The sequence below is a fragment of the Eurytemora carolleeae genome, unplaced genomic scaffold (assembly GCF_000591075.1).
Source record: "Eurytemora carolleeae unplaced genomic scaffold, Eaff_2.0 scaffold1285, whole genome shotgun sequence".
Taxonomy (NCBI): domain Eukaryota; kingdom Metazoa; phylum Arthropoda; class Copepoda; order Calanoida; family Temoridae; genus Eurytemora; species Eurytemora carolleeae.
This window is the reverse complement of record NW_019397180.1, coordinates 120,711-144,591: the sequence shown is the minus strand read 5'-3', so window position 1 is coordinate 144,591 and position 23,881 is coordinate 120,711. Positions and strand designations below refer to the sequence as shown.

The 23,881-nt window shown below is 31.5% G+C and overlaps 2 protein-coding genes and 1 long non-coding RNA gene across 5 annotated transcripts in view; 2 read left to right on the top strand and 1 right to left on the bottom strand.

The window, feature by feature from the left end:
* LOC111712562 (hemicentin-2) overlaps positions 1–4,637 on the top strand; it is a 23,035-nt gene extending 18,398 nt beyond the window's left edge. For all 3 annotated transcript variants that reach the window (XM_023487213.1, XM_023487214.1, XM_023487212.1), the window contains exons 9-11: positions 2,748–2,855; positions 3,389–3,450; positions 4,539–4,637. In XM_023487213.1, coding sequence (XP_023342981.1) covers positions 2,748–2,855; positions 3,389–3,450; positions 4,539–4,617 — 249 coding nt within the window. In that variant the 3' untranslated portion in view covers positions 4,618–4,637. The remainder of the gene's footprint in view (positions 1–2,747; positions 2,856–3,388; positions 3,451–4,538) is intronic.
* A 1,568-nt stretch (positions 4,638–6,205) lies between these two features.
* Positions 6,206–11,150, top strand: LOC111712554 (uncharacterized). The gene is made up of 3 exons (XR_002767486.1): positions 6,206–6,358; positions 6,903–6,932; positions 10,997–11,150. It is a non-coding gene; the product is annotated as an uncharacterized LOC111712554 (long non-coding RNA).
* A 2,262-nt stretch (positions 11,151–13,412) lies between these two features.
* LOC111712560 (protein O-mannosyl-transferase 2) overlaps positions 13,413–23,881 on the bottom strand; it is a 24,073-nt gene continuing 13,604 nt past the window's right edge. Inside the window, exons 11-22 of the mRNA XM_023487209.1 lie at positions 23,366–23,442; positions 22,991–23,069; positions 21,358–21,452; positions 20,379–20,416; positions 19,564–19,619; positions 18,784–18,846; positions 18,215–18,267; positions 17,869–17,955; positions 17,360–17,507; positions 16,451–16,463; positions 15,371–15,758; positions 13,413–14,054 (exon numbers count right to left, since the gene is read on the bottom strand). Coding sequence (XP_023342977.1) covers positions 13,838–14,054; positions 15,371–15,758; positions 16,451–16,463; positions 17,360–17,507; positions 17,869–17,955; positions 18,215–18,267; positions 18,784–18,846; positions 19,564–19,619; positions 20,379–20,416; positions 21,358–21,452; positions 22,991–23,069; positions 23,366–23,442 — 1,314 coding nt within the window. The 3' untranslated portion in view covers positions 13,413–13,837. The remainder of the gene's footprint in view (positions 14,055–15,370; positions 15,759–16,450; positions 16,464–17,359; positions 17,508–17,868; positions 17,956–18,214; positions 18,268–18,783; positions 18,847–19,563; positions 19,620–20,378; positions 20,417–21,357; positions 21,453–22,990; positions 23,070–23,365; positions 23,443–23,881) is intronic.

The following is a 23,881-nucleotide window of genomic DNA, read 5'->3' as shown; positions in this document are numbered from 1 at the left end:
GTGTACTGTATGTAAACTTCCTTCATTATATCGTGTACTGTATGTAAACTTCCTTCATTATATCGTGTACTGTCTGTAAACTTCCTTAATTATATCGTGTACTGATTGTAAACTTCCTTCATTATATCGTGTACTGGATGTAAACTTCCTTCATTATATTGTGTACTGTATGTAAACTTCCTTCATTATATCGTGTACTGTTTGTAAACTTCCTTCATTATATCGTGTACTGTATGTAAACTTCCTTCATTATATCGTTTACTGTATGTAAACTTCCTTCATTATATAGTGTACTGTATGTAAACTTCCTTCATTATATCGTTTACTGTATGTAAACTTCCTTCATTATATCGTGTATTGTATGTAAACTTCCTTCATTATATCGTGTACTGTATGTATGTAAACTTCCTTAACATGAAATAAATCAATCCAACAAGGAAGTTAAACTGCCTTTTTAAATCAGATTCTGTTTTGGAGTGTGTCTTGTATTTAAACATAATTGTATTTTTCACCGAAATGTATCTGGCAAGTTGTTCATTTTATAGGTTTTCTAGTTTATAAATTTTGTTTCCTAATTTATATATTATTATATGTTTAAATCTTTGCAACCCAATGTTGTTAACCTAAGATAGTTAAAACTTTAAACTCTGCTAGATCAAATAAGCATTTGAGCATTAACATATTGGTGTGGCTTTCAGCATAAAATTGCTATAAACTTAGATAACAAACCTTCTCTACGCTCTACAGGGTGTAAACCCAGATTCATAAACTTCTCAAAGGAATTGAGTTTTCAAACCCCTATATTTTTGCTACTTGATATTGATAGTGTAAACCTTTGATATTATTTGACATAACAGAATTCATAGTTTGAAATACCTGAGGTCTATACGACATTGGATTTCAAAGATATAGGGATTAAAGAATCAGACTTTGCGCCAAAGACTCAATTCATTTTCTAGGAATTCAAAGTTGTGTGAAATTGTTTTCATCAAAAATTTTTTTAAAACATTTATACTGAAATCTGATGACAGGGAAAATCAACGTGAATCTTATGTTTGTTTGCTATGGCCGTTAAAGTCTACCAGCAGGGTAGAAATATATATATAGCCCTCTCAGCCTTAGCTTCGAGCTTATATAATCTAAACACACATATATTTCTTCCAATAATTGAACCAATTAAACACAAACTATTTTTTCGCGATTTTTATACTTTAATGTCGGCGGATGCCAACATTAAAGGGAGCAAACCTGAGATTCTCAGGCTCCTGTGGGATATCGTCGTTTTCAGGTTGGTTGCGTATTTGTTGAATATGATCTGTTAACTTTCAAACAAAATTGCATGTATATGAATTTTCGTATAAATTTGACACAGTTTTATATCAATTTCTCTAGACCGAAACATCAGATATATGCTTCGTATCGTTTAACGCCTGAGATTATTTGGTTTCATCCTTTGCCCCCTTTCATTTTTCTTTAAGTTTAAAGATTGTTGAATCATATTTAGACCAAAGTGCAATGTTATTCAAATTGAATACGCCAAACACATTTATCCCTGGATGGTTCAGGGCATGCTCCAGGGTGTTAAACGTACATTGTTTGTTTGTTAAAGGCCTGTCAAATACGATAAGCATGGCATGAGTAACATTTTGGATTTAAATCCCAATTGCTGGGAAACCCCAGCACAGATATTTTTTTCAAACCAATGCATATGAATAAAAATTAATACAATGTCAATTCTTTCCCTTTTTATTTTTCGAGAATCCTCCCTTTAAAAACTTAATTTTCTTTTCTGTTCCCAGTATGATTTATTCATTTCAAATTAAAGTCTCCTTGGCTAAAATTTACAGCTGAAGTTTTTATTAACATTCTAAAAGTTTTTATTTTAAATTAATCATAATTCTGATAAAACTGACAACACTTTTCCAAAAACTTTTTTTCTCTCAAAATGTTAAATATATTATATCGTGTACTGATTGTAAACTTCCTTCATTATATCGTGTACTTATGTAAACTTCCTTCATTATATCGTGTACTGTATGTAAACTTCCTTTATTATATCGTGTACTGTATGTAAACTTCCTTATCTTCAAGTTTATTTAAATTACCCTCATTCATTAGAAACTTAAATTTATAAACAATCCGAAAGTTAAAAGTAAACATAAAACTTTTAGGACGTACCTTAAGGAACTGAACACTCACCACAAAGTCTAATTTTCTAATGTATATATCTTTGCAATCTTATGGTTGATATAGTTTGACTAATTAACTCAACAGAATTCATTGTTTAAAATGTTAAAGCTTAAGACATCAGTGTTAAGTTTTCAATTCCATTGATGTGAATTGTATTATATTTTTGCATTTTTGATGTCTTGCTGTTGGAGTTAAATTCATTATAGAAACTTTTTAAGATTCACTTTCTGCTTCTTGAAAGAAAGAATCTGGAATTTAGAGGAAAACGTTATTAGAAGGAAGCTTCAAAGACTTTAGAACTTCTTCCAAGATATTCTTCTTTAAAAATTTAAAATTTTCTTCTCGAAATTTTTTTTTTAGAAATTACAAACTACATTTATTCAAAGATTTACCTGCACAATTCAACTGCAGGAGAACATATAGGAATTATCAGAATGTAGTACTATTAAACCTAGATAAACAACAATATCTTCCACATATTTGAAGAGACAAAGGTGTCGAGTACGGTGAGTACTAATTATCTTAAATTATTATTTTTGTAATAGTCTTCGTTATAGGTTAATACTGAGCCCAAGATTACCAGAGCAGTTTATCTCCTTGTTACAGAGGAGGTTCAGGAGAGAATAGGGAGGGCGGGGCATCCAGTCCCCGCCCTAGCACTACAGGTAACACAGGCTGGAGGTTCAAGATAGAATATAGGGAGGGCGGGGCATCCAGTCCCCGCCCCAGATCTACGGGTCACTGAAATATAGACAACTCTGAAAATTAGTCATCAAATTGTTAGACAGCCTCGACTTTAAAGTGTCGCAACGCCTTGAATTTTGCATAAGAGCGAGCACATCTTGGTTTGCAGTGAGGTAACAGGGCCAGGTTTTAGGAATAGTTTTGTTCAAAATTAGAAAATCCCTTGCAATAGTGAATAATCAAAAGACAGAGAAAAAAGTTAAAGAGAAAGAGTTAAAGCTTTTCTCATATACTTTTTTCTACGAAATAAATCTTTTCTTTGAATAAAATCTTCTCCATGAATAAAATCTTCTCTTTGAATAAAATCTTCTTTATAAATAAAATCTTCTTTATGAATAAAATATTCTCTATAAATAAAATATTCTCTATGAATAAAATCGTGTTCAATTTTTTTGGATTCTGCAACATAAAAGTTCTGCTTTTTTCAAAGACAGAATTTTTTTATTGAATCCAGGCGGAACGAGTACCTGGAGAAAGAGTTCAACGTACTGAGATTCTAGCTCCGGGTGAGATAAGGTAAGTCAAGGAACAATATACAGGAACGCCCAACTCAGATATACGCATATTATGTACTGTAAACTGTGGGAGGAATGTAAAAAAACCCAGTGCCCCCACAGAAGTTGAAGGGAAAGGACTAAAGCTCTGATGTGATATTACAGTCCAACAAAAAACAAGTTAATATATCAAGTTAGAGCAAATACTTATGATTTTTGGCTTTCTGGTCAATATGCAAAATACAATAGCAATATATTCTTATTCCACCCTTGGGCTTTTTTCCCTCAAAAATGATGCGTTGCCCCTGAATTCTTTGTTTTGATCTCCTCCCACTGCAGTACACAGATTTGACGCATGATATATGGCGGTTCCTGGTCTATATATTTCTTGGGGGTAAACTTAAAGATCGTCTAATTGATAATCTGGCTTTTTAGCTTTGGTCATGAAATAAATATTAAACAAAATCAAATTGACTATGATGGTAAATAATATAAATTGGTGAATTATTTTCTATTCTTTGAAGCGATTAAGTGTTGTTTGTATTTTTTCGATCTTTCTGAAAACAAATTTTTGTGACTTTCGATTTCTTAAAATTATTAAAATAGAGGACAGCTATTGTACTAAATTTAGGATTTAAAATATTCCGATAAACATTAAACACATGAATTGTGCAGTAAACACTAATCCCTTTCGCTTTGTTGATTTTCCAGATAATAGAGAAACATCAAAAATACATAAGATTGCTTCACTGTCGTCTTCGAATCAACTTTACAATAATGATTCAAATAATCGAATGATTAATTCTAAAGATTTAAAAATAATATGATTTATAAAGAAATTGAACCAAGGCCACAGAATTAAACTTTCTTCTCCCTGTATCTTTGCAACCTGAAGGTGTTAACCTTTGACATTTAAAACTTGGATTATTTTGTCTAAAATAATTACATTGGGTACTGTTAAGATATGGGGATTAGAAAATTTTAGTTCGTGCCAAAAACTCAGTTTTTGACAAAGACTCAATTCCTTTAGAAGTCAAAGGCTTTGAACAGGTCTAGAGTTTACTTTTTATTTTTTTTATTTCGTATTTTTTATTTATCCATCGTTTCCAGGGTTGTAGAAGGAGGATCTGTTACTCTTGAATGTGTAGTAACTGAACACACTACACCACCACATTTCTTCACTTGGTAAGCATGTATGCTACTGTTTACTATATATTGACATGTGTCCCCTGGACTTCCGTGTACACCGTTGTGTACTACTGCAAGAGGAAGAGCGGAAATATATATTTATATATAAATCTTGAATCTAGGTATCAATATAATTTCAGTAGAAGTAAATATAGATAAAAAGATAGATGTTACCGCCATGCAATTTATTTTCATTCAGAATAGACACCAAACACATGGCACCATGATTGTATCAGGCTCTAATGGAATCGGCAACAGGAGTGGTATTTATAAAAGAGTCCCCTGGACTTCCGTGTACACTGTGGTGGACAACTTCTAGAGGAAGAACGGATATACATATATATCTATATANAATATAAAATTCGTCAAAATAATATTCGATCCTTAGATCAAATATGTGATTACAATCAGAGTAAAAACAAAAGTCAAGAAATTTGTTTTCATCGGGCTAATATATATATATATATATATTTATGTATAAATATAAAAAGAAACTTTAAAGAGGAGAATGTAGACTCAAGGTTTGTTTTTACTGCATAATCTCTATTCAGATCTTTAGTTTTTATAAAAACAAGCATAGCGTCAACCGTATTGGAAAAACAGAAATATCTAGACAGTAGATACTATCTGATAGATTTAAAGCTTATATTTTCCTTTCTCAATCCCATGACAAAGCCACGTTAAACTAAAGTAAATTAATTGGGAAATTTAAATCTTAAAAGTTTTCAATCATAAATCATTTTATTGAAGAGCCATTGACTTCTAAAATGAAAACTAGATAAGCTCCGAGGTCACAAAGTTGTATCGTAAAATTAAAACTATAGGAGCTACGAGGTTACAAAGTTGTATCAGTAATGTCCATAAATTTGTCCTTCTCCTTCTGTTTTTTGTCCTGAAACCTCTGAAACTTAAACGCGTAAACGAGGTGTAAATTACGCATTATCTTTTGAGACCGGGCTGACTTTGAAGTATAGCAAGTCTTTGACACCTGTATTTTCTTTTGAGATGGGACTGACTTTGAAATGTCGCAAGCTATTGGCCCTTAGTTTTTTTCTTTTGATACTGGGCTGACTGTGATGTAGCACATGGATCTTGATCAGACAAAGTTGTAATTAGGACACTATCGGTTTTGAAAAAATTACGTTTAAAGAGAAGAAAACTATGGTGTTTAAAATTAAGATTTGAAAAATATAAAATTCGTCAAAATAATATTCGATCCTTAGATCAAATATGTGATTACAATCAGAGTAAAAACAAAAGTCAGGAAATTTGTTTTCATTGGGCTAATAAGTTTATATTTCGATAACGAAATGAAAATTTTTCATGAATGATAGAATAAGTTAACTTTCAGGGGAAAGAAGTGCAGTTAAACCTTCTATTTCTCCTTTTATGTTTCTGGGTGTAGTATGTTCCTCTCAGGCCCCTCCCCCCCCCCCCCTACCCTCCCCAGTGACCCTCTCCTCCTCCTACCAATGAATTGTCGTCTTCTCTCTTTCTTTTTATTAAGAAGACATCGCATGGTATCTTATAATTTCTAATTGATTTATTTATCAATATGTTGAAATGTTCCCAGAATTCAACTACACAAATGAAACAAATTAAACAAAAGTAAAAACAAAGACAACAATTATTTTACTTTAGTTGCTCAGACTGAATATTAATTAATATGTATTAAGTATGGAGATGAATGAGGGTGGAGAGTATACCTGCAGCCCACAGGGAGCAGATTCAGCAACTGTCAGGTTGAAAATGTTCTAATAAATGATCTCTATTCACAAATTATAAAGTTGCCCGAACAAAAAATTTTTGAATGGTGATTGGAATAAAAAGTCACCTAACCAAGGTTGTAATGCAAGGAAAGTTAATTACAATTGCATGTACTCTGCGTTCATGTTGAAACCAGTTCTCTCTGGGCATTAAATTTTAATAATTTTGATAATTCACATAAAAGTTTCCTATGACCAGAATATTTCATTGATTTTTTATGTGAAAGATGGATCCCATGTCAGGCTTCGACATCTGTCTTGTGTTTACATTACCGCCAATAGACAGTACACTGCAATACAAAAGATGCGTACACCTCTGAAATAGCTTTCCATGCATTACAACCTTGCTACTAACTAACTTTATCATCCCTATTTTATCCATGTTTATAGTTTTTCATTGTGGCCCAGCCAGGAATTATCCTTTCATCAAAAATTTCTACCTTAGACATAACATAAATATCTTAACAATCCCTTTAGGCTAAACGAAGCCAATTAATTGAACATCAAAATATTTTTTCAGAATTGTTGTATATCAACTGGATAATACAAGGTAATCCTTTTAATATAAAAACTTAATGATTTAAACAATAAAATTACAAATAACTCAGTTTTATACAATCCTGGCGGATTTAAATTGTATAACAGCGGCGAAAACATGTTAAAAATATTATTTAAAGGGAGTGTCTAGCTAGACATGGTACAGTTGAGCTAAGAATGCAGTATTGTAAAGAAAGTTTTTGAGATTCATTTGAGATAAATCAGAGGTTTTTAAGTGTGAATTTTTGTTCAGGAATAATCGCAAAATTCTCAAAGATTGTCTATTTTTGAGGGACATTTTTTAGAATCTGTTTTTTAAAACTATTTAATGACGACCAGAAAAAATGTAACAAATTCTAAAGTAAACTTGGTAGTTGTTTCCCTGCTAAATAGTAAAGGTTAAAAGGTCAGGAATAGGAATGGCGCTATGATACAGGGGTATACTACGAAACAGTAGAGAAACAAGTTATGATACAGGGGTATCCTACGAAACAGTAGAGAAACAAGTTATGATACAGGGGTATCCTACGAAAAAGTAGAGAAACAAGTTATGATACAGGGGTATCCTACGAAACAGTAGAGAAACAAGTTATGATACAGGGGTATCCTTCGAAACAGTAGAGAAACAAGTTATGATACAGGGGTATACTACGAAACAGTAGAGAAACAAGTTATGATACAGGGATATACTACGAAACAGTAGAGAAACAAGTTATGATACAGGGGTATCCTACGAAACAGTAGAGAAACAAGTTATGATACAGGGGTATCCTACGAAACAGTAGAGAAACAAGTTATGATACAGGGGTATCCTGCGAAACAGTAGAGAAACAAGTTATGATACAGGGGTATCCTACGAAACAGTAGAGAAACAAGTTATGATACAGGGGTATACTTCACAAACAGTAGAGAAACAAGTTATGGTACAGGGGTATCCTATGAAACAGGAGGGAAACAAGTTATGATACAGGGGTATCCTACGAAACAGGAGGGAAACAAGTTATGATACAAGGGTGTCCTACGAAACAGTAGAGAAACAAGTTATGAACTTATGATACAGGGGAATCCTACGAAACAGTAGGGAAACAAGTATAGCAAATATTTTTCAACCTACTTTAACATGCACAAAATTCTCCTAATCCCGGCATTTCCAAAATTTGGTTTGATTAGGGATATTTTGTGATGTTTAACTCAAGAATTTTACTACTAAAATTAAAACAAATTAATGCCGCAAATTGTTTTAAATATAACAGACGACCTTCATGTCAGTTCACACTACTATCATGGTTCGTGGGACACCTTGTATATGACATTTTTAAGGAAGCTGCAGTAGACACAAATTAAGTAACCGGTATCCGAATTTATTGAATTTAAGCCGCATCTCAAATCCCCAAAAAACCGGTTTTAACTGAGCGCCGACTCAAATCTTGAACAATTGAATACAATTTACTGCAGTGGAACCAACCATATTTGAGCCGCGGCTTAAATTTAACCCGCGGCTCAAATTCTTTAAATTCGGCCTCTGCAAATAGTAACATTTTTTGCCGGATTTTCCATTTATGTTAAAAGTTTCATAATTTACAAAGTAAAAATTAATTTCAATCAGTAAAACACATAAAAGAGAAGAAAACCCCGAAAAATGTTTTAAAAACTTAACAAACCTGAGCTGGAAACTTTAGAATGGTGAATATCAGGATTAATGCTTGATTCACTCTTTTTCTTAATCTCCAGATTAAATATTACTTGTTGTCCTCATGAATTTAATCTCCAGATTAATTAACAGATCGGGATTAAGGATATCGCATTCTAAAGTTTTCAGCTCTGAATACTTAATTAAACTTTGTTAACTAGAAATCACGTTTTTCTATCAATATTTCGAAAAACGTTGGGTATAATTTATTTCAATTTTATGCTAAGTTTGATCAAATTTCAGACATTTTTTAGCTACTTAAAATATTAAACTAATGTAGGTCACATGCTTCCTTTTCCCATGGTAAATAAATAAATAACTGATTTATCTCTTTAAACATTTTTCTAATACCTGTTCATATCTTTGTAAGACGTGTATACACAATACAGGGGGGGCTATATCGAAGCTCACCCCAGGGAATCAGTAAAATCTCCCCTCCGAAATATAAAAGATGTTAAACCCCCTCCTGGAAAAATTCCTGTTTCAAATCTGATCTTTATATAAAAATTGAACAGATTTCATAATTTGAAATATCAAACGTCTCGACTACGAAAACAGGTTTTAAATATATCAGGATTAGAAAATACGAGTTTTAGGAGAGTTATCAGTTCCTCTAGATTAAACTAGGTGGAAAATCTGATCTTGAAAAAAAATCGTTTTTTTAGCCTAATGTTACCCCCAGGGTACCCATTTGGATTCCTCAAATTTTGTATCCAATTTTGCACAACCGTTTGGTCTGCAGCGATAGCTAACATATATACATATATATGTATTTATGAGCAAAGAGCTTTATTGAATAGATAACAAACTAAACAGATAACTAAAAATCAATCGTGTTTAAGAATCAGGAACTCTCTCTTTAGTTTGAAACTATTCTGTTTAAAGGCTTCCTAAGGCATTTCAAATTCAATTGATGCGGCGTAAATTATCATTTGTTGTTCTATTGCCTTACATATATAATTCAAATCTAGAGGGGGAGTAGAAAAAAACAGCAAGTTATTGCACATAATAAATAATTTTTTGGTAATCTCATTTTTGACGAAAATGTGTGAAATTTTAGAATTTTTTTTTTTATTGATAGGCAATATGATTGACCACACCTTAAAATCTTAAAAAGATCAGAGCTCGCGATTTAAAAACTTCATATCGAGTCGTAATTCCTTAAACCCGACTTTAAGACCAAATCTTCGACCCAACTCTAACGACAGCTTGTGTCACGTGATTGACAGCTTCAAGATCTTCGGCTCGACTGAAGGAGTAAGACCCAATGAAAATAAAACCGACCTTGGTTGGTTTTAGTGGAGAATAAGGCTCAATGTTGAGTCTTGTTCTAATAAAAACCCGGAATGCGCCGATTCCTACCATGAAAATCCGCCGAATAGAATATTATACCGGTTTTTTAACTCAACATTGTTGAAAATAAGATGCAGCTTGAATCCGAAAGCTCATGCCGTAAATAAGGCCCATTGACAGCTTTGACCAGAGCCGTATTTTCCCGAAATTTTTAAAACACGGGCTCAGATGAGTTGTTTCGGAGAAAATGTGGCAAAATTGAATTCAGAAAATCCGCAATTTTATTTTTGAAAATAATCATTTTGATTATTTATGAAGTCTAAATTCTTTTTATCAAAAAAAATCTAAAATTTTATACAAATGTTTCAAAAATGAGATTACCAAAAAAACTGATTTATTACGTACAATATCTCGCTATTCATCTTTTTAGTCACCCTGTAAATTATAATATTATACGAATTAATACAAATTGATGCAAATTGTTTCAAATTTATATAATTCGATGGAATTATAATTTTGGGCGTTAAATTAAGAAAAATTTAAATAAATCTTTCATTTAAAAATGTCATTGAAATGTGTCCTGGGACCAAATTTATTGAACTTGAACTACCTACCGCCGGTTAAAATTTGAATCACTGATTCAGATCATACCTTAATCTTTGACTTTGAATCGGTAATTCATATTTTAACCGACATGGGAAGTAATGTCGGCGGGGACATATCTCCAACTTTAGAGACTAAATCGATAGAATATATAATATATTTAAATCGATAGAATATATAATATATTTAAATCAAACAAGAGAATTGACTTTTTAATCATCTGCTAAACCCCATTTTTCTTTTTGTTAGAGAACTGCAGAAATTTACTTTTAATCCGAAATAATTTAGCATTTTTAGATTATATTGTGTTCCAAGCTTTAGAAAGAACCTTTGAGATAGGAAGTAAATATTGTCAAAAATTACTGTAAAGTAGTTTTATAACGAAATAAAGCATGATCTAAGGATAAAGTGCAAACTAATTTAATAAAATATATTAATACGATATTTAGAAATCTGTTCAAGTATAATAGAATTTTTCTATTTTGTTTTAGAAGGTTTGACTACGGTGGATCAGGAGCAAGATGTATCTCTATCCTGGATATCTTGATTTACATTATTAGTGCTGTCTGTACTATAAACTATATCGATATATTGCTCGATTAATAAAATTGTAAACCCGTGAATAAATAAAACCATTTTTTTAAATTATAAATTATGTTGAAGCAGAAAATACCTAAATACCTTAGACATGATAAAAAAATCACACTGCCTGTTTATATTTGGGAAAATTTAAATTTTCGGTTTTCTGGACTGACTTGGTGTCCTCGTACCTCCTCTAGTTTTAATTTTACGCACAAGTAAAATCCAGGAAAGAAAAGGAGCTGAGATCTTGTCGCAAACTCTTGTTATTAAATCTCTATATCTTTACAACCAGAGATTGTAGACCTCGGAAGTTCAAACTACGAATTCTGTTGGATTAAATAGTCTAAGTTTGAAATATCAAAGGTTTATCAAGTTGCAAAATTATAGGGATTATAGAAAATTCAAGTTTTTGGCCAGAACTCAGTTCCTATATTTATGATCGGGATTAAGGATATCGCATTCTAAAGTTTTCAGCTCTGAATACTTAATTAAACTTTGTTAACTAGAAATCACGTTTTTCTATCAATATTTCTGAGGCTTCTGTATCTTGTTTACAAACTGTTGCAGAGACTGTTTTGAACTATTGATTAAAGTTCTGATGTTTCTTTATTATTAAATATTAGATATTCAAAATACGCTTTTCGCTTCAAAAGCTTTTCAATATAAGAAGCAGGAAAGATTTCAATCAACTGCTTAAAACATTTTATTCTATAAATGCTAAATACTCAAGAATTCCTGAAATATCTTATTGTCTAGAAGTTTGCAAAAAATATAAATTGAACTTACATTGATAGTGATGAGAATGCATTTTTACAAAATGGGTGTTTATAGAATATATCCGGCCATATTCTTTTTCTTGAAAATACTAAAATATTTTAAATTTTATTTTATTCAAAACAAAAAAAAAATTAATTTTTTTTGTTTCTGTTTTTAGTCACTTTAAATCAAGTCTTTCCTATTAAAAATTTAAGCCTTTAACTGTCGTTCCGAAAGTCGCCATTTTTTATCCGTATATAAGGTCTGTGACATAGGCTGGAAAAAACATAGGGATTATAAAATTTGAGTTTGTGGCAAAGACTCATTATTTCTCTGTTTAAAGCTAAATTCCCCATCAATCAATCCTCCCACTTTAATCCCTTTTCTACGTCAAAGGTCTTACGTCATTTCGACTTTTTTGATATAAAGAAATAAACAAATCATTTTAAAAGATGAATAAACTAAACATCCCTGGATGTGCATCAACGATATTATTGGACAATGAGGCAAAATTACAGGGTGTCCAACGAAACATGATGAAACTATTTGAAAGCCGTCTTTGATCTTTGAATTTATGCGTTTCATTTTTTCGTCAACCTACTTTGACATGTGTGATTCTTGAAACAATAAACACAAAATTCTCCTAGTCCTGTTATTTCCCTTTGTGCTGTCAATATTGCCTGAGATATTAAGAATTTCGTTTAGATTTCAATTTTACTTTAGTAATATTGAAAGCAGAAAAAAGGGAGCTTCATGGGATACTCCAAACTTTATTGGTAATTTAAATGTTTAAAAATAATGAATTTATTTTCCATATTTAAGATTATGTATAATCATTTATTTATAAGAAGTTACTCTGTATACCGTTAACATTAAAGGGAGTGTTCGCGAAAAATGAAAGGGGGTATAGGCTTAATGCGAAAAATAATCGCTTTTGATCGCTGCTAATCTTACTTCTATCTGTTGCGTCTATAAGGCGCAAATTGTTAAAACCGACTTATACCAAAGAACGTAACGTCAATACAAATGCAGAAAGTTGCAACATATAACTCGGATCGTAAAAAAATAAAATATAAATTGAGAAAATTGCAACATACGACTTAGACCGTAAAAAATCAATTTAATTTCAAACAAATCATTCAGTTATTACAACCGATAATCATCGATAATTTTTCAACGCATTCGTATTTTGTAGTTATTTCATAATATTTTCTATTATTTATAATCTGATAGTTACTTTTATTCCTGTTTCGAGGATTTTTGATAACGAAGATGACATGTTCATATTTTCCAGGAATGTTCGAAAATCCAGCGCCAGAGAAATATCTTTAAAAAAACGAAATCAAAAATATTATAAAATATAAACTATATACAAATGTGGCGAAAGATAATCGATGACTATAGGTTGTAATATCTGAATGATTTGTTTGAAATTAAATTGATTTTTTACGGTCTAAGTCGTATGTTGCAATTTTCTCAACTTGTATGGGTGCTAAGTTATTCGGTATGAGACGTCTTTAGCAATTTTCTCCTTATAGACACAACAGATAGAAGTCAAAATAGTAGCGATCAAAAGCACTTTTTTATCGCATTAAGCCTATACCGCCTTTCATTTTTCGCGAACACTCCCTTTAAACAATAGGTAAGTGAAACAAAATTTCCATATTTTGATCGGAAGTACATATTTTAAGTCAAACCTTTTTTCTTGAAGGGAATTTTGTTCATAAAGTCGAAAATATCATTATTTTTCAAGATTAAAAAGAGTCCATTGAGTAGCTGTGACTATAAAGAGAAATCAAAACAGTATTAACTAATCCTTTAAAAAGACATCACAGATATCTTATTCATTATTAATCAAACAAGCTTTTAAAGGTAACGTTGTGAATTGGGCATTTTTGAAATTATCTCTCAGGAAAAAAACCATTTATGAAGAAGCTATCTCTATTAAAAGTTTAACTTAAAGTATACAAGGATACAATTCTTGTAAATATTTTCTAAAAATCCCAATAGTCCGTCCAGTGAAGATAATGGTAGGACGAGTTCCTAAACCTCGCCTTGTCTCCAGGTATCCCGTAAACTATAGGGGAGAAGAGAGAGAATGAGAGGAGAAGGATGAGGAGTAGAGAACCTAGGATCAGGTTCCGCAGAATCGGAGACAGGTTTCGAACCAGCAGTTCAACCAAGGACGCAGAGAACAGAGAGATGAATATACTAAAGAAAAAACTTTTTTTGGACGAAATCAAAATCTCTAATTTACACATAAAACTTAATCAGTTTCATAATATGGAGCTCAAACACTGGAGGGAGGACCCTTTTCACAAATCAAAAATTTACAGTGAGAACCAGAAAACTGTAAAATAGGAAGACGACATTAAATCAATACTGAAGTGCATTTGATGCTGTTTCTAAACAAATAGTTTTACTATTTAGTTTTTAAATAACTTATTAAGTGAAATGGGCCTACTTACACTGCACATTAGATGTACCTTATGCTCATCGGACTATTTAAAGTCATAAAAGTCAACTTTTATCACTTTGAATGGTCAGCTACATTTTGCCTATTCACAATTTGCCTAGTCACATTTTGCCTAGGTAACAGTTTGCCTAGGTAACAGTTTGCCTAATAACATTTTGCCTAATAACATTTTGCCTAATAACATTTGCCTAGGGTAACAATAGAGCGAATTTTTTGCCTAGTCAATAATTTATTCCCAAAGAAATTTTCAACAATCCGAGATTTTTTTTCAAAAATCTGCAAATGTTTTGGCAAAATTTTCGCAAATTTTTGAAAATAGTTCAATTTTCTATAAACCAATCAGATCGAAAGACACATTGAAAATGGCTCCCATGATAACTGCAGGGCTTACCATTGGGGGTAATCCCAACTACAGGGAAAAGAATAACTTATCCTATGTTTTCGATGGGAAGAGGGCAGAGACCCAGAAATGGCGCTGTTCTTACACTGCAACCCTAACAACGAGGATATCTACTGGAAACCTGGTAGGGGATGTATACTCCCAACCCATGGCCATACCAACCGGCTACTGAAGAATAAAGCTAAGACCACAGAAAGGCTGTGATTGAGAAATAAGATAAATAATGATGTAAACTGTAATTAAAAAATATATATATATATCTGATGTATAACCATATTTCATCTGTTGTAAAGTATAAAAAGTGTTAAAATTGCTGGACAAGATAAATTCAATTGTTCTATAACATTTAATTCATTAAAATTTAACTGGTTAAGCTTAAAAAATGTTTAATTTTTGACAAAATATGTTTTAAAAAAAACGCAATAGTGAAAAAACATGCTCTAGTGTTACCTAGGCAAAATGTTACTTTAGGCAAAATGTTAATAGGCAAACTTGAACTAGGCAAAAAGTTACCTAGGCAAAATGTTACCTAGGCAAGAGTGAACTAGGCAAGTTTTGACTAGGCAAAATGTAGCTGAGCCCTTTGGATAGATACCATAAAACATGCACATCATCCTTATTTGCCAAATTTGTTACTTTCTTATTTTTTACCTGGCTGGATAATAATGATGCTGATACAAGACCCGTCCCATCATGAAGAATGGAAGATAGTGTAAACCCCAACCAAGGAGCATCCAACCCAACCCAGAGATTATCCTGCACTCATCCTCCAACCTTCTTTTTAGTTCAGACTCATCATCTTTTTTTAGAATTATTGGTTCGAATTCTTCATCTTTCTTTAGAATAATTGGTTCGGATTCTTCATCTTTCTTTAGAATCATTGATTCACATTCTTCATCTTTCTTAAGAATCATTAGTTCGGATTCTTCATCTTTCTTTAGAATCATTAGTTCGGATTTTTCATCGTTAGACTTCAGGTTTATTGATTTATTTTTCTCAGTCTTGGTTTGAATCTCCTCTAACGTATATTTATTTCGTTCTGAAAGCAAAATAAATTGTATAAAAAGAAAATAAAGGAGATAAACAAATTTCCCAAAGAAACAGTCAACATACAGGAAAAAAAATTTGAAACTTGAAATATGAGAGAGAGAAAAAAGCATTATGTAAAAAAGAAAATGTTAAAGGGAATGTAGACGCAATTATAAATGGAATATGTCCGTTTTATAACCATTATTTAAGTAACAATGCGGAACATAAAAAGGGATAAATATCCTTCATTATCTCTTCTTCGTGAATCCAAAGTAACAAGAAAAAGAACGCAAATAAAAATATAAATTTTAGATTGAAAAAAACATGAAAATCTTGATAATCTTTTAATTTGGCTTGAAACATGTTAAATATATTTTTAATAAATCGACAGTCATTTTAAGACAAAACTTGACAGAAAAAATTGCGAAAAAAGTAAATGCAGGAAGTAATAAAATAAAGAGAAAAAACTCTGTCTTTGCCCCAAATTTATATAAACTAAATCCTTCATCTTTACAACCTTATGGTGTAAACCTTTCATATTTAGTTTAAAATATCTAAGGTCTACACAATTGGAGTGCAAAGATATAGAGTTTAGAAAATCAGAGTTTGTGGCATAGACTCAATTACTAGGAGTAAAAAGAGCGGGTAGTAAAAATGAGAGAAAGAGAAATGTGCGAATAGTAAAAAGTATAAATTAGTTTATTGTAAACATCATCTTAAAATTAGTTTATTGTAAACATCTAAAAATTAGTTTTCCAATAATATCAAATTTTCAATGTTTGATTAGGTCACGGACAGAATGCCTGTGAGTTGATCTGAGTGAAGACGACAACTGGGGAATTCCCTCTGCTTGTACCAGTGTACACTTCACGCTCTCTCCTTTATACATGTTTCTACTAACTACCTGGCTTTCTCTTACTCCTCTATACCATACGTCCTCACTCCAGTTACTCAAGATCTACGTCTACAACTACAGTTGTACTTCAAACCCACCCACCACCCATTTGATTTTTGCTTTGCTTTCAACTATTTCATGTACCTGCTTGCGGTTTGGACTACCTATTTACTACTCTATTCCTATCTCACACAGTTCTTCCTTTAGTACAATTCTCAACTATTCACCTCTTACTCACTCCCTTACTTTGTACTCAGGTAGTACTGTTATGTCTGTTCCTATACTCGTACTAACAAACCATGTATACAACCTACTTGGGGTCAACCCCCTAACCCTTGATCTTGCTAGGTCTAGGTGTTTTGGTGGTGCCCACTGTCCTTTCCATACTCTTTCTTTCTTACGTTCTTAAGTTATAAAGAAAAAATTACAGGTAAAAAAATAAATGAGATAATTTATTAAAAATTTAAATTTTCGCATAAAGGAATTGAGCCTTTGCCACAAACTCTGCTTTAAAATCCCAATATCTGTACAAACTAATGTCATGGACCTTATATATTTCAAAATATAAATTCTGTTAGATTAAATAAGCATAGTTTAAAATATCAAAGGTTGGGATAATTTAGGGATTAGAAAATTTGAGTTTGTGGCAAATACTCAATTCCTTTTCAACGATTAAAACATTACATTTATTCATAAAATAATTTTATAAATCTGACCTCATGGTTTAGGACAAATTTTTCCCAGAAAGAAGGTGTCAGGGAGTTGATCTTGATCCTTTCAATCTCAGGATTATTGATCAAATTCTTGATAACACGCCACCTTGAGCAACCCATTGGCAAACTTTCATCCAGGCTTAAATCCCATCTAAACTCAGTCAAGTCAGTCAAGTTAATCAAAGTAAGTTAGTTTAGTCAAGTCAGTCAAGTCAGTCAAGTCAGTCAAGTCAGTCAAGTCAGTCAAGTCAGTCAAGTCAGTCAAGTCAGTCAAGTCAGTTAAGTCAGTCAAGTCAGTCAAGTCAGTCAAGTCAGTCAAGTCAGTCAAGTCAGTCAAGTCAGTCAAGTCAGTCAAGTCAGTCAAGTCAGTCATGTCAGTCAAGTCAGTCAAGTCAGTCAAGTCAGTCAAGATAGACAAGCCAGTCAAGACAATCAAGTCAGTCAAGACAGTCAAGACAGTCAAGTCAGTCAAGTCAGTCAAGTCAGTCAAGTCAGTCAAGTCCGTGGCTTACTTTGAGCAAAGAACCTGATCCTGTCCAAGACCCCATCTAGGTAACGGATGTCCTGTAGTTGAGAGAATGCAGTTTAAATGATAATGCCTAAAAAATTATTTTTTATTTAAACACCTGTTCCTGTATTAATATTATGAAGTAAACCAAATTTAAAAAATGTTATGGATAAGGAGGTAGTTTTGCGAGGAAATGGAACCATTAAAAACAAAAGAAAAAATCCTAGTTAAAATTTTCTTAAACTGATGTTTAATGTGGAGTATCGTTAAAAATGGGAGTTTGATTTCAATATTCAATGTAGGCACTTTTTGATCCCTTAGGAGAGTAAAAGATTATCCCAAACTGAGACCTGAGTGTAATCTCAGAAGTAATAGTTTGAACTGGATCACCCTGTCTTCCATTCTAAAAGTATAAAATATATAATCTAATACTCAACCAAAACAAATACAATAACAACTGAATAATGAAATTTAAGATATGAATTATAGATATCTGAAGGAAATAGAATTCAAATAAGGAAAAAGGCCTAATGGTGGTAAATTCAATCAAATTCTTTGAAAAGTTAAAACCCCCATCATTCAAACTTGAAGTTTTTCCTTATTAAAATTTCTTTCAAATCTAGTTACAATCTATTGTACCTATTGTACTTGATAATCTATTTGATGAGAATAAAACTGTAAAATATTAGATGTAAATTAGGATTGAAAAAAAATGTAAACCCCTTGTAAATGTTAAAAAGATTTATGAAAGGAAATGTTCAATGAAAAAAGTTTGAATCATTAAATCTAGAGATTTTTAAAAGTTTTGTTTTGAAAATATTTCTATTTCTTGAAATGGAACAATAGCCATAAAGAGCATCTTTTCAAATATTGCGACAACGAGCAATTTCTTGGCTAAAAGAATTAAAAATTCTAGAACCTTCAATTCTACTCTCCAGATGTCATTGGCGTCCCCTTTACCTTTCCATCCATACCCAGTAACCTGAACAAGTTGAAATTAAATATTTTCTAGGTTTCATAGATTTATTAAAGTGCAGCCGGTCCAATTTTTGGTTCAGAAATAACAGTTTTTTGTTATATTTTGGAAAAATGACAAATTCGAAACATTGTATCAAGAAGTGTGATTTATGTATCCTTATTTATTTGTATTCCTTATATCTTTGCAACCGGATGATATGACCTTTGATATAGCAAACTATGAATTCTAGCCAAAAATTAAATATCAAAGATGAGGTGGCAAATATGTAGGGTTTAGGTTGGGTGAAATGTAACAAAGCATTAAAGGACATCATGCAGTAACAAACTAAATGTTACACTTTTTTTCTCTTTAATTTCTATCTAAATAAAAATTTGGATTTTCTGACTATTTGTTTGTTTGTATCCCAAAAAAACCGATGAAGGTTGATGGATGGTCAAGTTTGAACAACTTTGCCTGGTTAAAAAATGTCGACATTTATTATTTTTTTAGAAAATGCATTAATTGAAACAGAAAAATCAGCCAAAAGGAATTGAGTTTTAGCCACAAATTCTGATTTTCAAATCGCTATATGTTTGCAACCTGATGGTGTTAACCTTTGATATTTCAAACTATTATTAATTGATCTAAAATAATTCATAGTTTGAAATATCCAAGATCTCTGACATTGAAATGCAAAGGTCGCGAAGCACCCCAAAACCTAGTAATCTACAATCTACATGCCTGGTAATGATTTTTAACAATACTGCTCGCTACATTATGAGAATGAATATTTCTTCCTAAAAATAATGAAAAATCAATATTTTCAAAGAATTAAGATAATAAGCATGATTATTTTAACGTGTAGTTGATACAGAGAAGAGTAAGAAATGACGTACTATTTAATTGATACAATTCAGTAACAAATAAACAATTATATCCTTATATAGATCGATTAATAGACTAAAAAACAATCAGATAAATAGACAATTAGACGGACAGGCAATTAAATAAAGACAGAAAGATAAATAGAAAGATCTAATTAACAGAAAGATGAGGTAGAGATTAGAAGAATAGAAAGATAGATAAATTAACAGAAAGATGAGGTAGAGATTAGAAGAATAGAAAGATAGATAAATTAACAGAAAGATGAGGTAGAGATTAGAATAATAGAAAGATAGATAAATTAACAGAAAGATGAGGTAGAGATTAGAAGAATAGAAAGATAGATAAATTAACAGAAAGATGAGGTAGAGATTAGAAGAATAGAAACATAGATAAATTAACAGAAAGATGAGGTAGAGATTAGAAGAATAGAAAGATAGATAAATTAACAGAAAGATGAGGTAGAGATTAGAAGAATAGAAAGATAGATATATTAACAGAAAGATGAGGTAGAGATTAGAAGAATAGAAAGATAAATTAATGCAGAGAGATAGATGTATATACAATTAGATTTTGAAATTGAAGAAAAAAGTGTAAACAGATCTGTAAAAATAGGTGTGACCTAATAGAATATAAAAGAAAAGATTGTTAAAACTAAAAGAGTAGATTTTTACCTGTATTTATATGCTCCAGGCGAACCAAGTCACCATGTCTATATAAATCATAGGTTTTTTATTTATTTCATTAAACAATTGCGTAAACCTTAAAAAAATGAGAGTAAAGTAGGTAGATATTATATCCTAACAATCTGAAAATAGTAAAACAAGCTGAAGGGCACGTGAAAAAAAAATTTAAAAAAGAAAATTTAAATTTTTTATCTTATGTCAGCCCCCGGCGACCCATGTCAGCCCATGCGGTCCAGTCGTTTGCCCGGCTATAGGGAACATATATACGAATGTCTTGCTTTATTATATAGAAATTATATTCCTAACAAGCTGCTGTGAGAAAAATAGAAACTATGAATTGTATTCCTAACAAGCTGTGAGGAATAATAAAACTATGAATTATATTCCTAAAAAGCTGTGAGCTGAATATAAAATTATGAATTATATTCCTAACGAGGTGTGAGGAATAATAAAAACTATGAATTATATTCCTAACATCCTGTGAGGAATAATAAAAACTATGAATTATATTCCTAACATCCTGTGAGGAATAATAAAAACTATGAATTATATTCCTAACAAGCTGTGAGGAATAATAAAAACTATAAATTATATTCCTAACAAGCTGTGAGGAATAATAAAACTATGAATAGTATTCCTAACAAGCTGTGAGCCAAATAAAAGCTATAAATTATATTCCTAACAAGCTGTGAGGAATAATAAAACTAAGAATTATATTCCTAACAAGCTGTGAGGAATAATAAAAACTTTAAGTTATATTCCTAACAAGCTGTGAGGAATAATAAAACTATGAATTATATTCCTAACAAGCTGTGAGGAATAATAAAACTATGAATTGTATTCCTAACGAGCTGTGAGCCAAATAAAAGCTATAAATTATATTCCTAACAAGCTGTGAAGAATAATAAAAATATGATTTATATTCCTTAATAGCTGTGAGGAATAATAAAAACTATAAGTTATATTCCTAACAAGCTGTGAAGAGTTGAATGATTGTATAGTGTCCTCCCATCTTTTGATCAAGAACATATTGTTATCATCCTCGTGCTGGTAATGAGTCACCTTAGAATAGTTTTTAAAAATTATGAAAGTTAGAAAAGTAATTAAAGTTTCAGCCGGAACTTGGGGAATATCAAAAGAATTTATAAAATGTCTTCTTGACAAGTTTTTCAATTGGTTTTATACTATTAAACCTAAATCTAGGTGATTGTAAATAATTGTAAAACTAAATAAAAAGCCATGAATTATGTGGTAACACTTTTAAGAGCTCTTTATAATTATTCAATTTATTAACTTAATATCTGCAGCATTCCACCATGATGTAGGATTAGAAAACAACATTTTATAAATTCTTATGATGATTGATGTCTCCCATAGTTGTTGGTTAAACTGTAGCATAGTAATTATTCTATTTTATAAATTCTTATGATGTCTCCCAAGTTGTTGGTTAAACTGTAGCAGACTAATTATTCTATTTTATAAATTCTTATGATGTCTCCCAAGTTGTTGGTTAAACTGTAGCAGACTAATTATTCTATTTTATAAATTCTTATGATGTTTCCCAAGTTGTTGGTTAAACTGTAGCATACTAATTATTCTACCTGTTTATCTTTAAAGGGACTGTTAAGGAAAAATTAAAGGGGGTATAAACTGAAACCTGAAAATCTCAGGAGTTAAATGAGACGTTTAAGATTTTTATCTGATGTTCCTGTCTCAAGAAATTAATATAAAACTGTGTCAAAATTATACCAAAACGTATATATGTAAGATATACGTCCGTATCACGTGACCAGAACTCCCTCCAATGTAAGATTTTGTATAAGATTCGTAGTATTAAACAGATCATATTCAACAAATACGTAACCAATCTGAAAACAACGATATCGCAGAGAAGCCTGAGATTTGAGAAACTCAAGTTTGCTCCTATTATTATTTGAATTTAATAATTTTTCATTCTTAATAGATATAATTGATAATATTATTTTTGCGTCCGGAACATGTCACCAGAACTCCAACTAATGACAGTGCAGTATTATTGTCACGTGATACGGACATATATACGTTTTGGTATAATTTTGACACGGTTCCAGGAACATCAGATAGATGTCTTACAAGCATTATTCAACTCCTGAAATTCTTAGGTTTCAGCCTATACCCCCTTTCACTTTTCTTTTACAGTCCCATTAAAAGCAATGATTTTCAAACTATTATTGCAAAGTCCATAGTTCGATTTTCTTATAAGTTTAATTAATTTTATTAATATTTTCTGAACACTTCCATGTCCAATAGGATAACGAAGTTGTCTTAACTCTAACTTTTAAGTAATAATAATTTCTTTGAGCGGTTTTGTTCTTATTGATTTCTAATTTAAAAAATTCTGTCAAAAACTTTTTTTTTTCAAATAAAATAGAGAACAATTTGTCCAAGTCATGTTGAAAATAAGCCTGGTAATTGCAATACATTTCTTTGATAGGCTCCTGCTTTCACAATATTACTTCTTGATCCAATATACCTTTATCAAGACAAATTCAGCGCTACTTTTTCCCAAAATCCATCAATTTTTTAATAATTTATTTTAGTAAATACATCACAAGATTTACCATTTGCTGTCTTGATCCTTCTCCTTTGGGATAATTAACTGGATGGGAGTGCAGATATCCAGTATAAACACAGCTACCCCTGGATATAAAAAGATTAATTAACTAGATGGGAGTGCAGATTTCCAGTATATACACAGCTACCCCTGGATATAAAAAGTATGATTAACTGGATGGGAGTGCAGATATCCAGTATAAACACAGCTACCTATGGTTATAAAAGTAATAGGATCGAAATACTCTTATCAATATCAAAGTTGAAACAAATAAAGTTTTGCCAAATTTGTTGTTAAAAATTATATTAATCTTTAATTCTTTTGTTCTTTAATTCATTTATATTGACGGGCTTCACCTCCTCTGATTTCTAAAGGTTGTAACCTGAGTGATATTTCTGCCTGATAGGAGACATATTTTGGTATCTCTGCATCTGCATATCTGTTCCCATGGAAGAGAGCCTAGAACATCAAAACCATCTTTAGTCTAGATGCAGGATAAACATGTTAGGTGTCCCATGAACATGTGAACTGTGTCCCGATAAACATATGAACTGTGTCCCATAAACATGTGAACTGTGTCCCGATAAACATGTGAACTGTGTCCCCATAAACATGTGAACTGTGTCCCGATAAACATGTGAACTGTGTCCCGATAAACATGTGAACTGTGTCCCGATAAACATGTGAACTGTGTCCCAATATACATGTGAACTGTGTCCCGATAAACATGTGAGGTATCCCATAAACATGTGAACTGTGTCCCGATAAACATGTGAACTGTATCCCGATATACATGTGAACTGTATCCCGATAAACATGTGAGGTGTCCCATAAACATGTGAACTGTGTCCCGATAAACATGTGAACTGTGTCCCGATAAACATGTGAACTGTGTCCC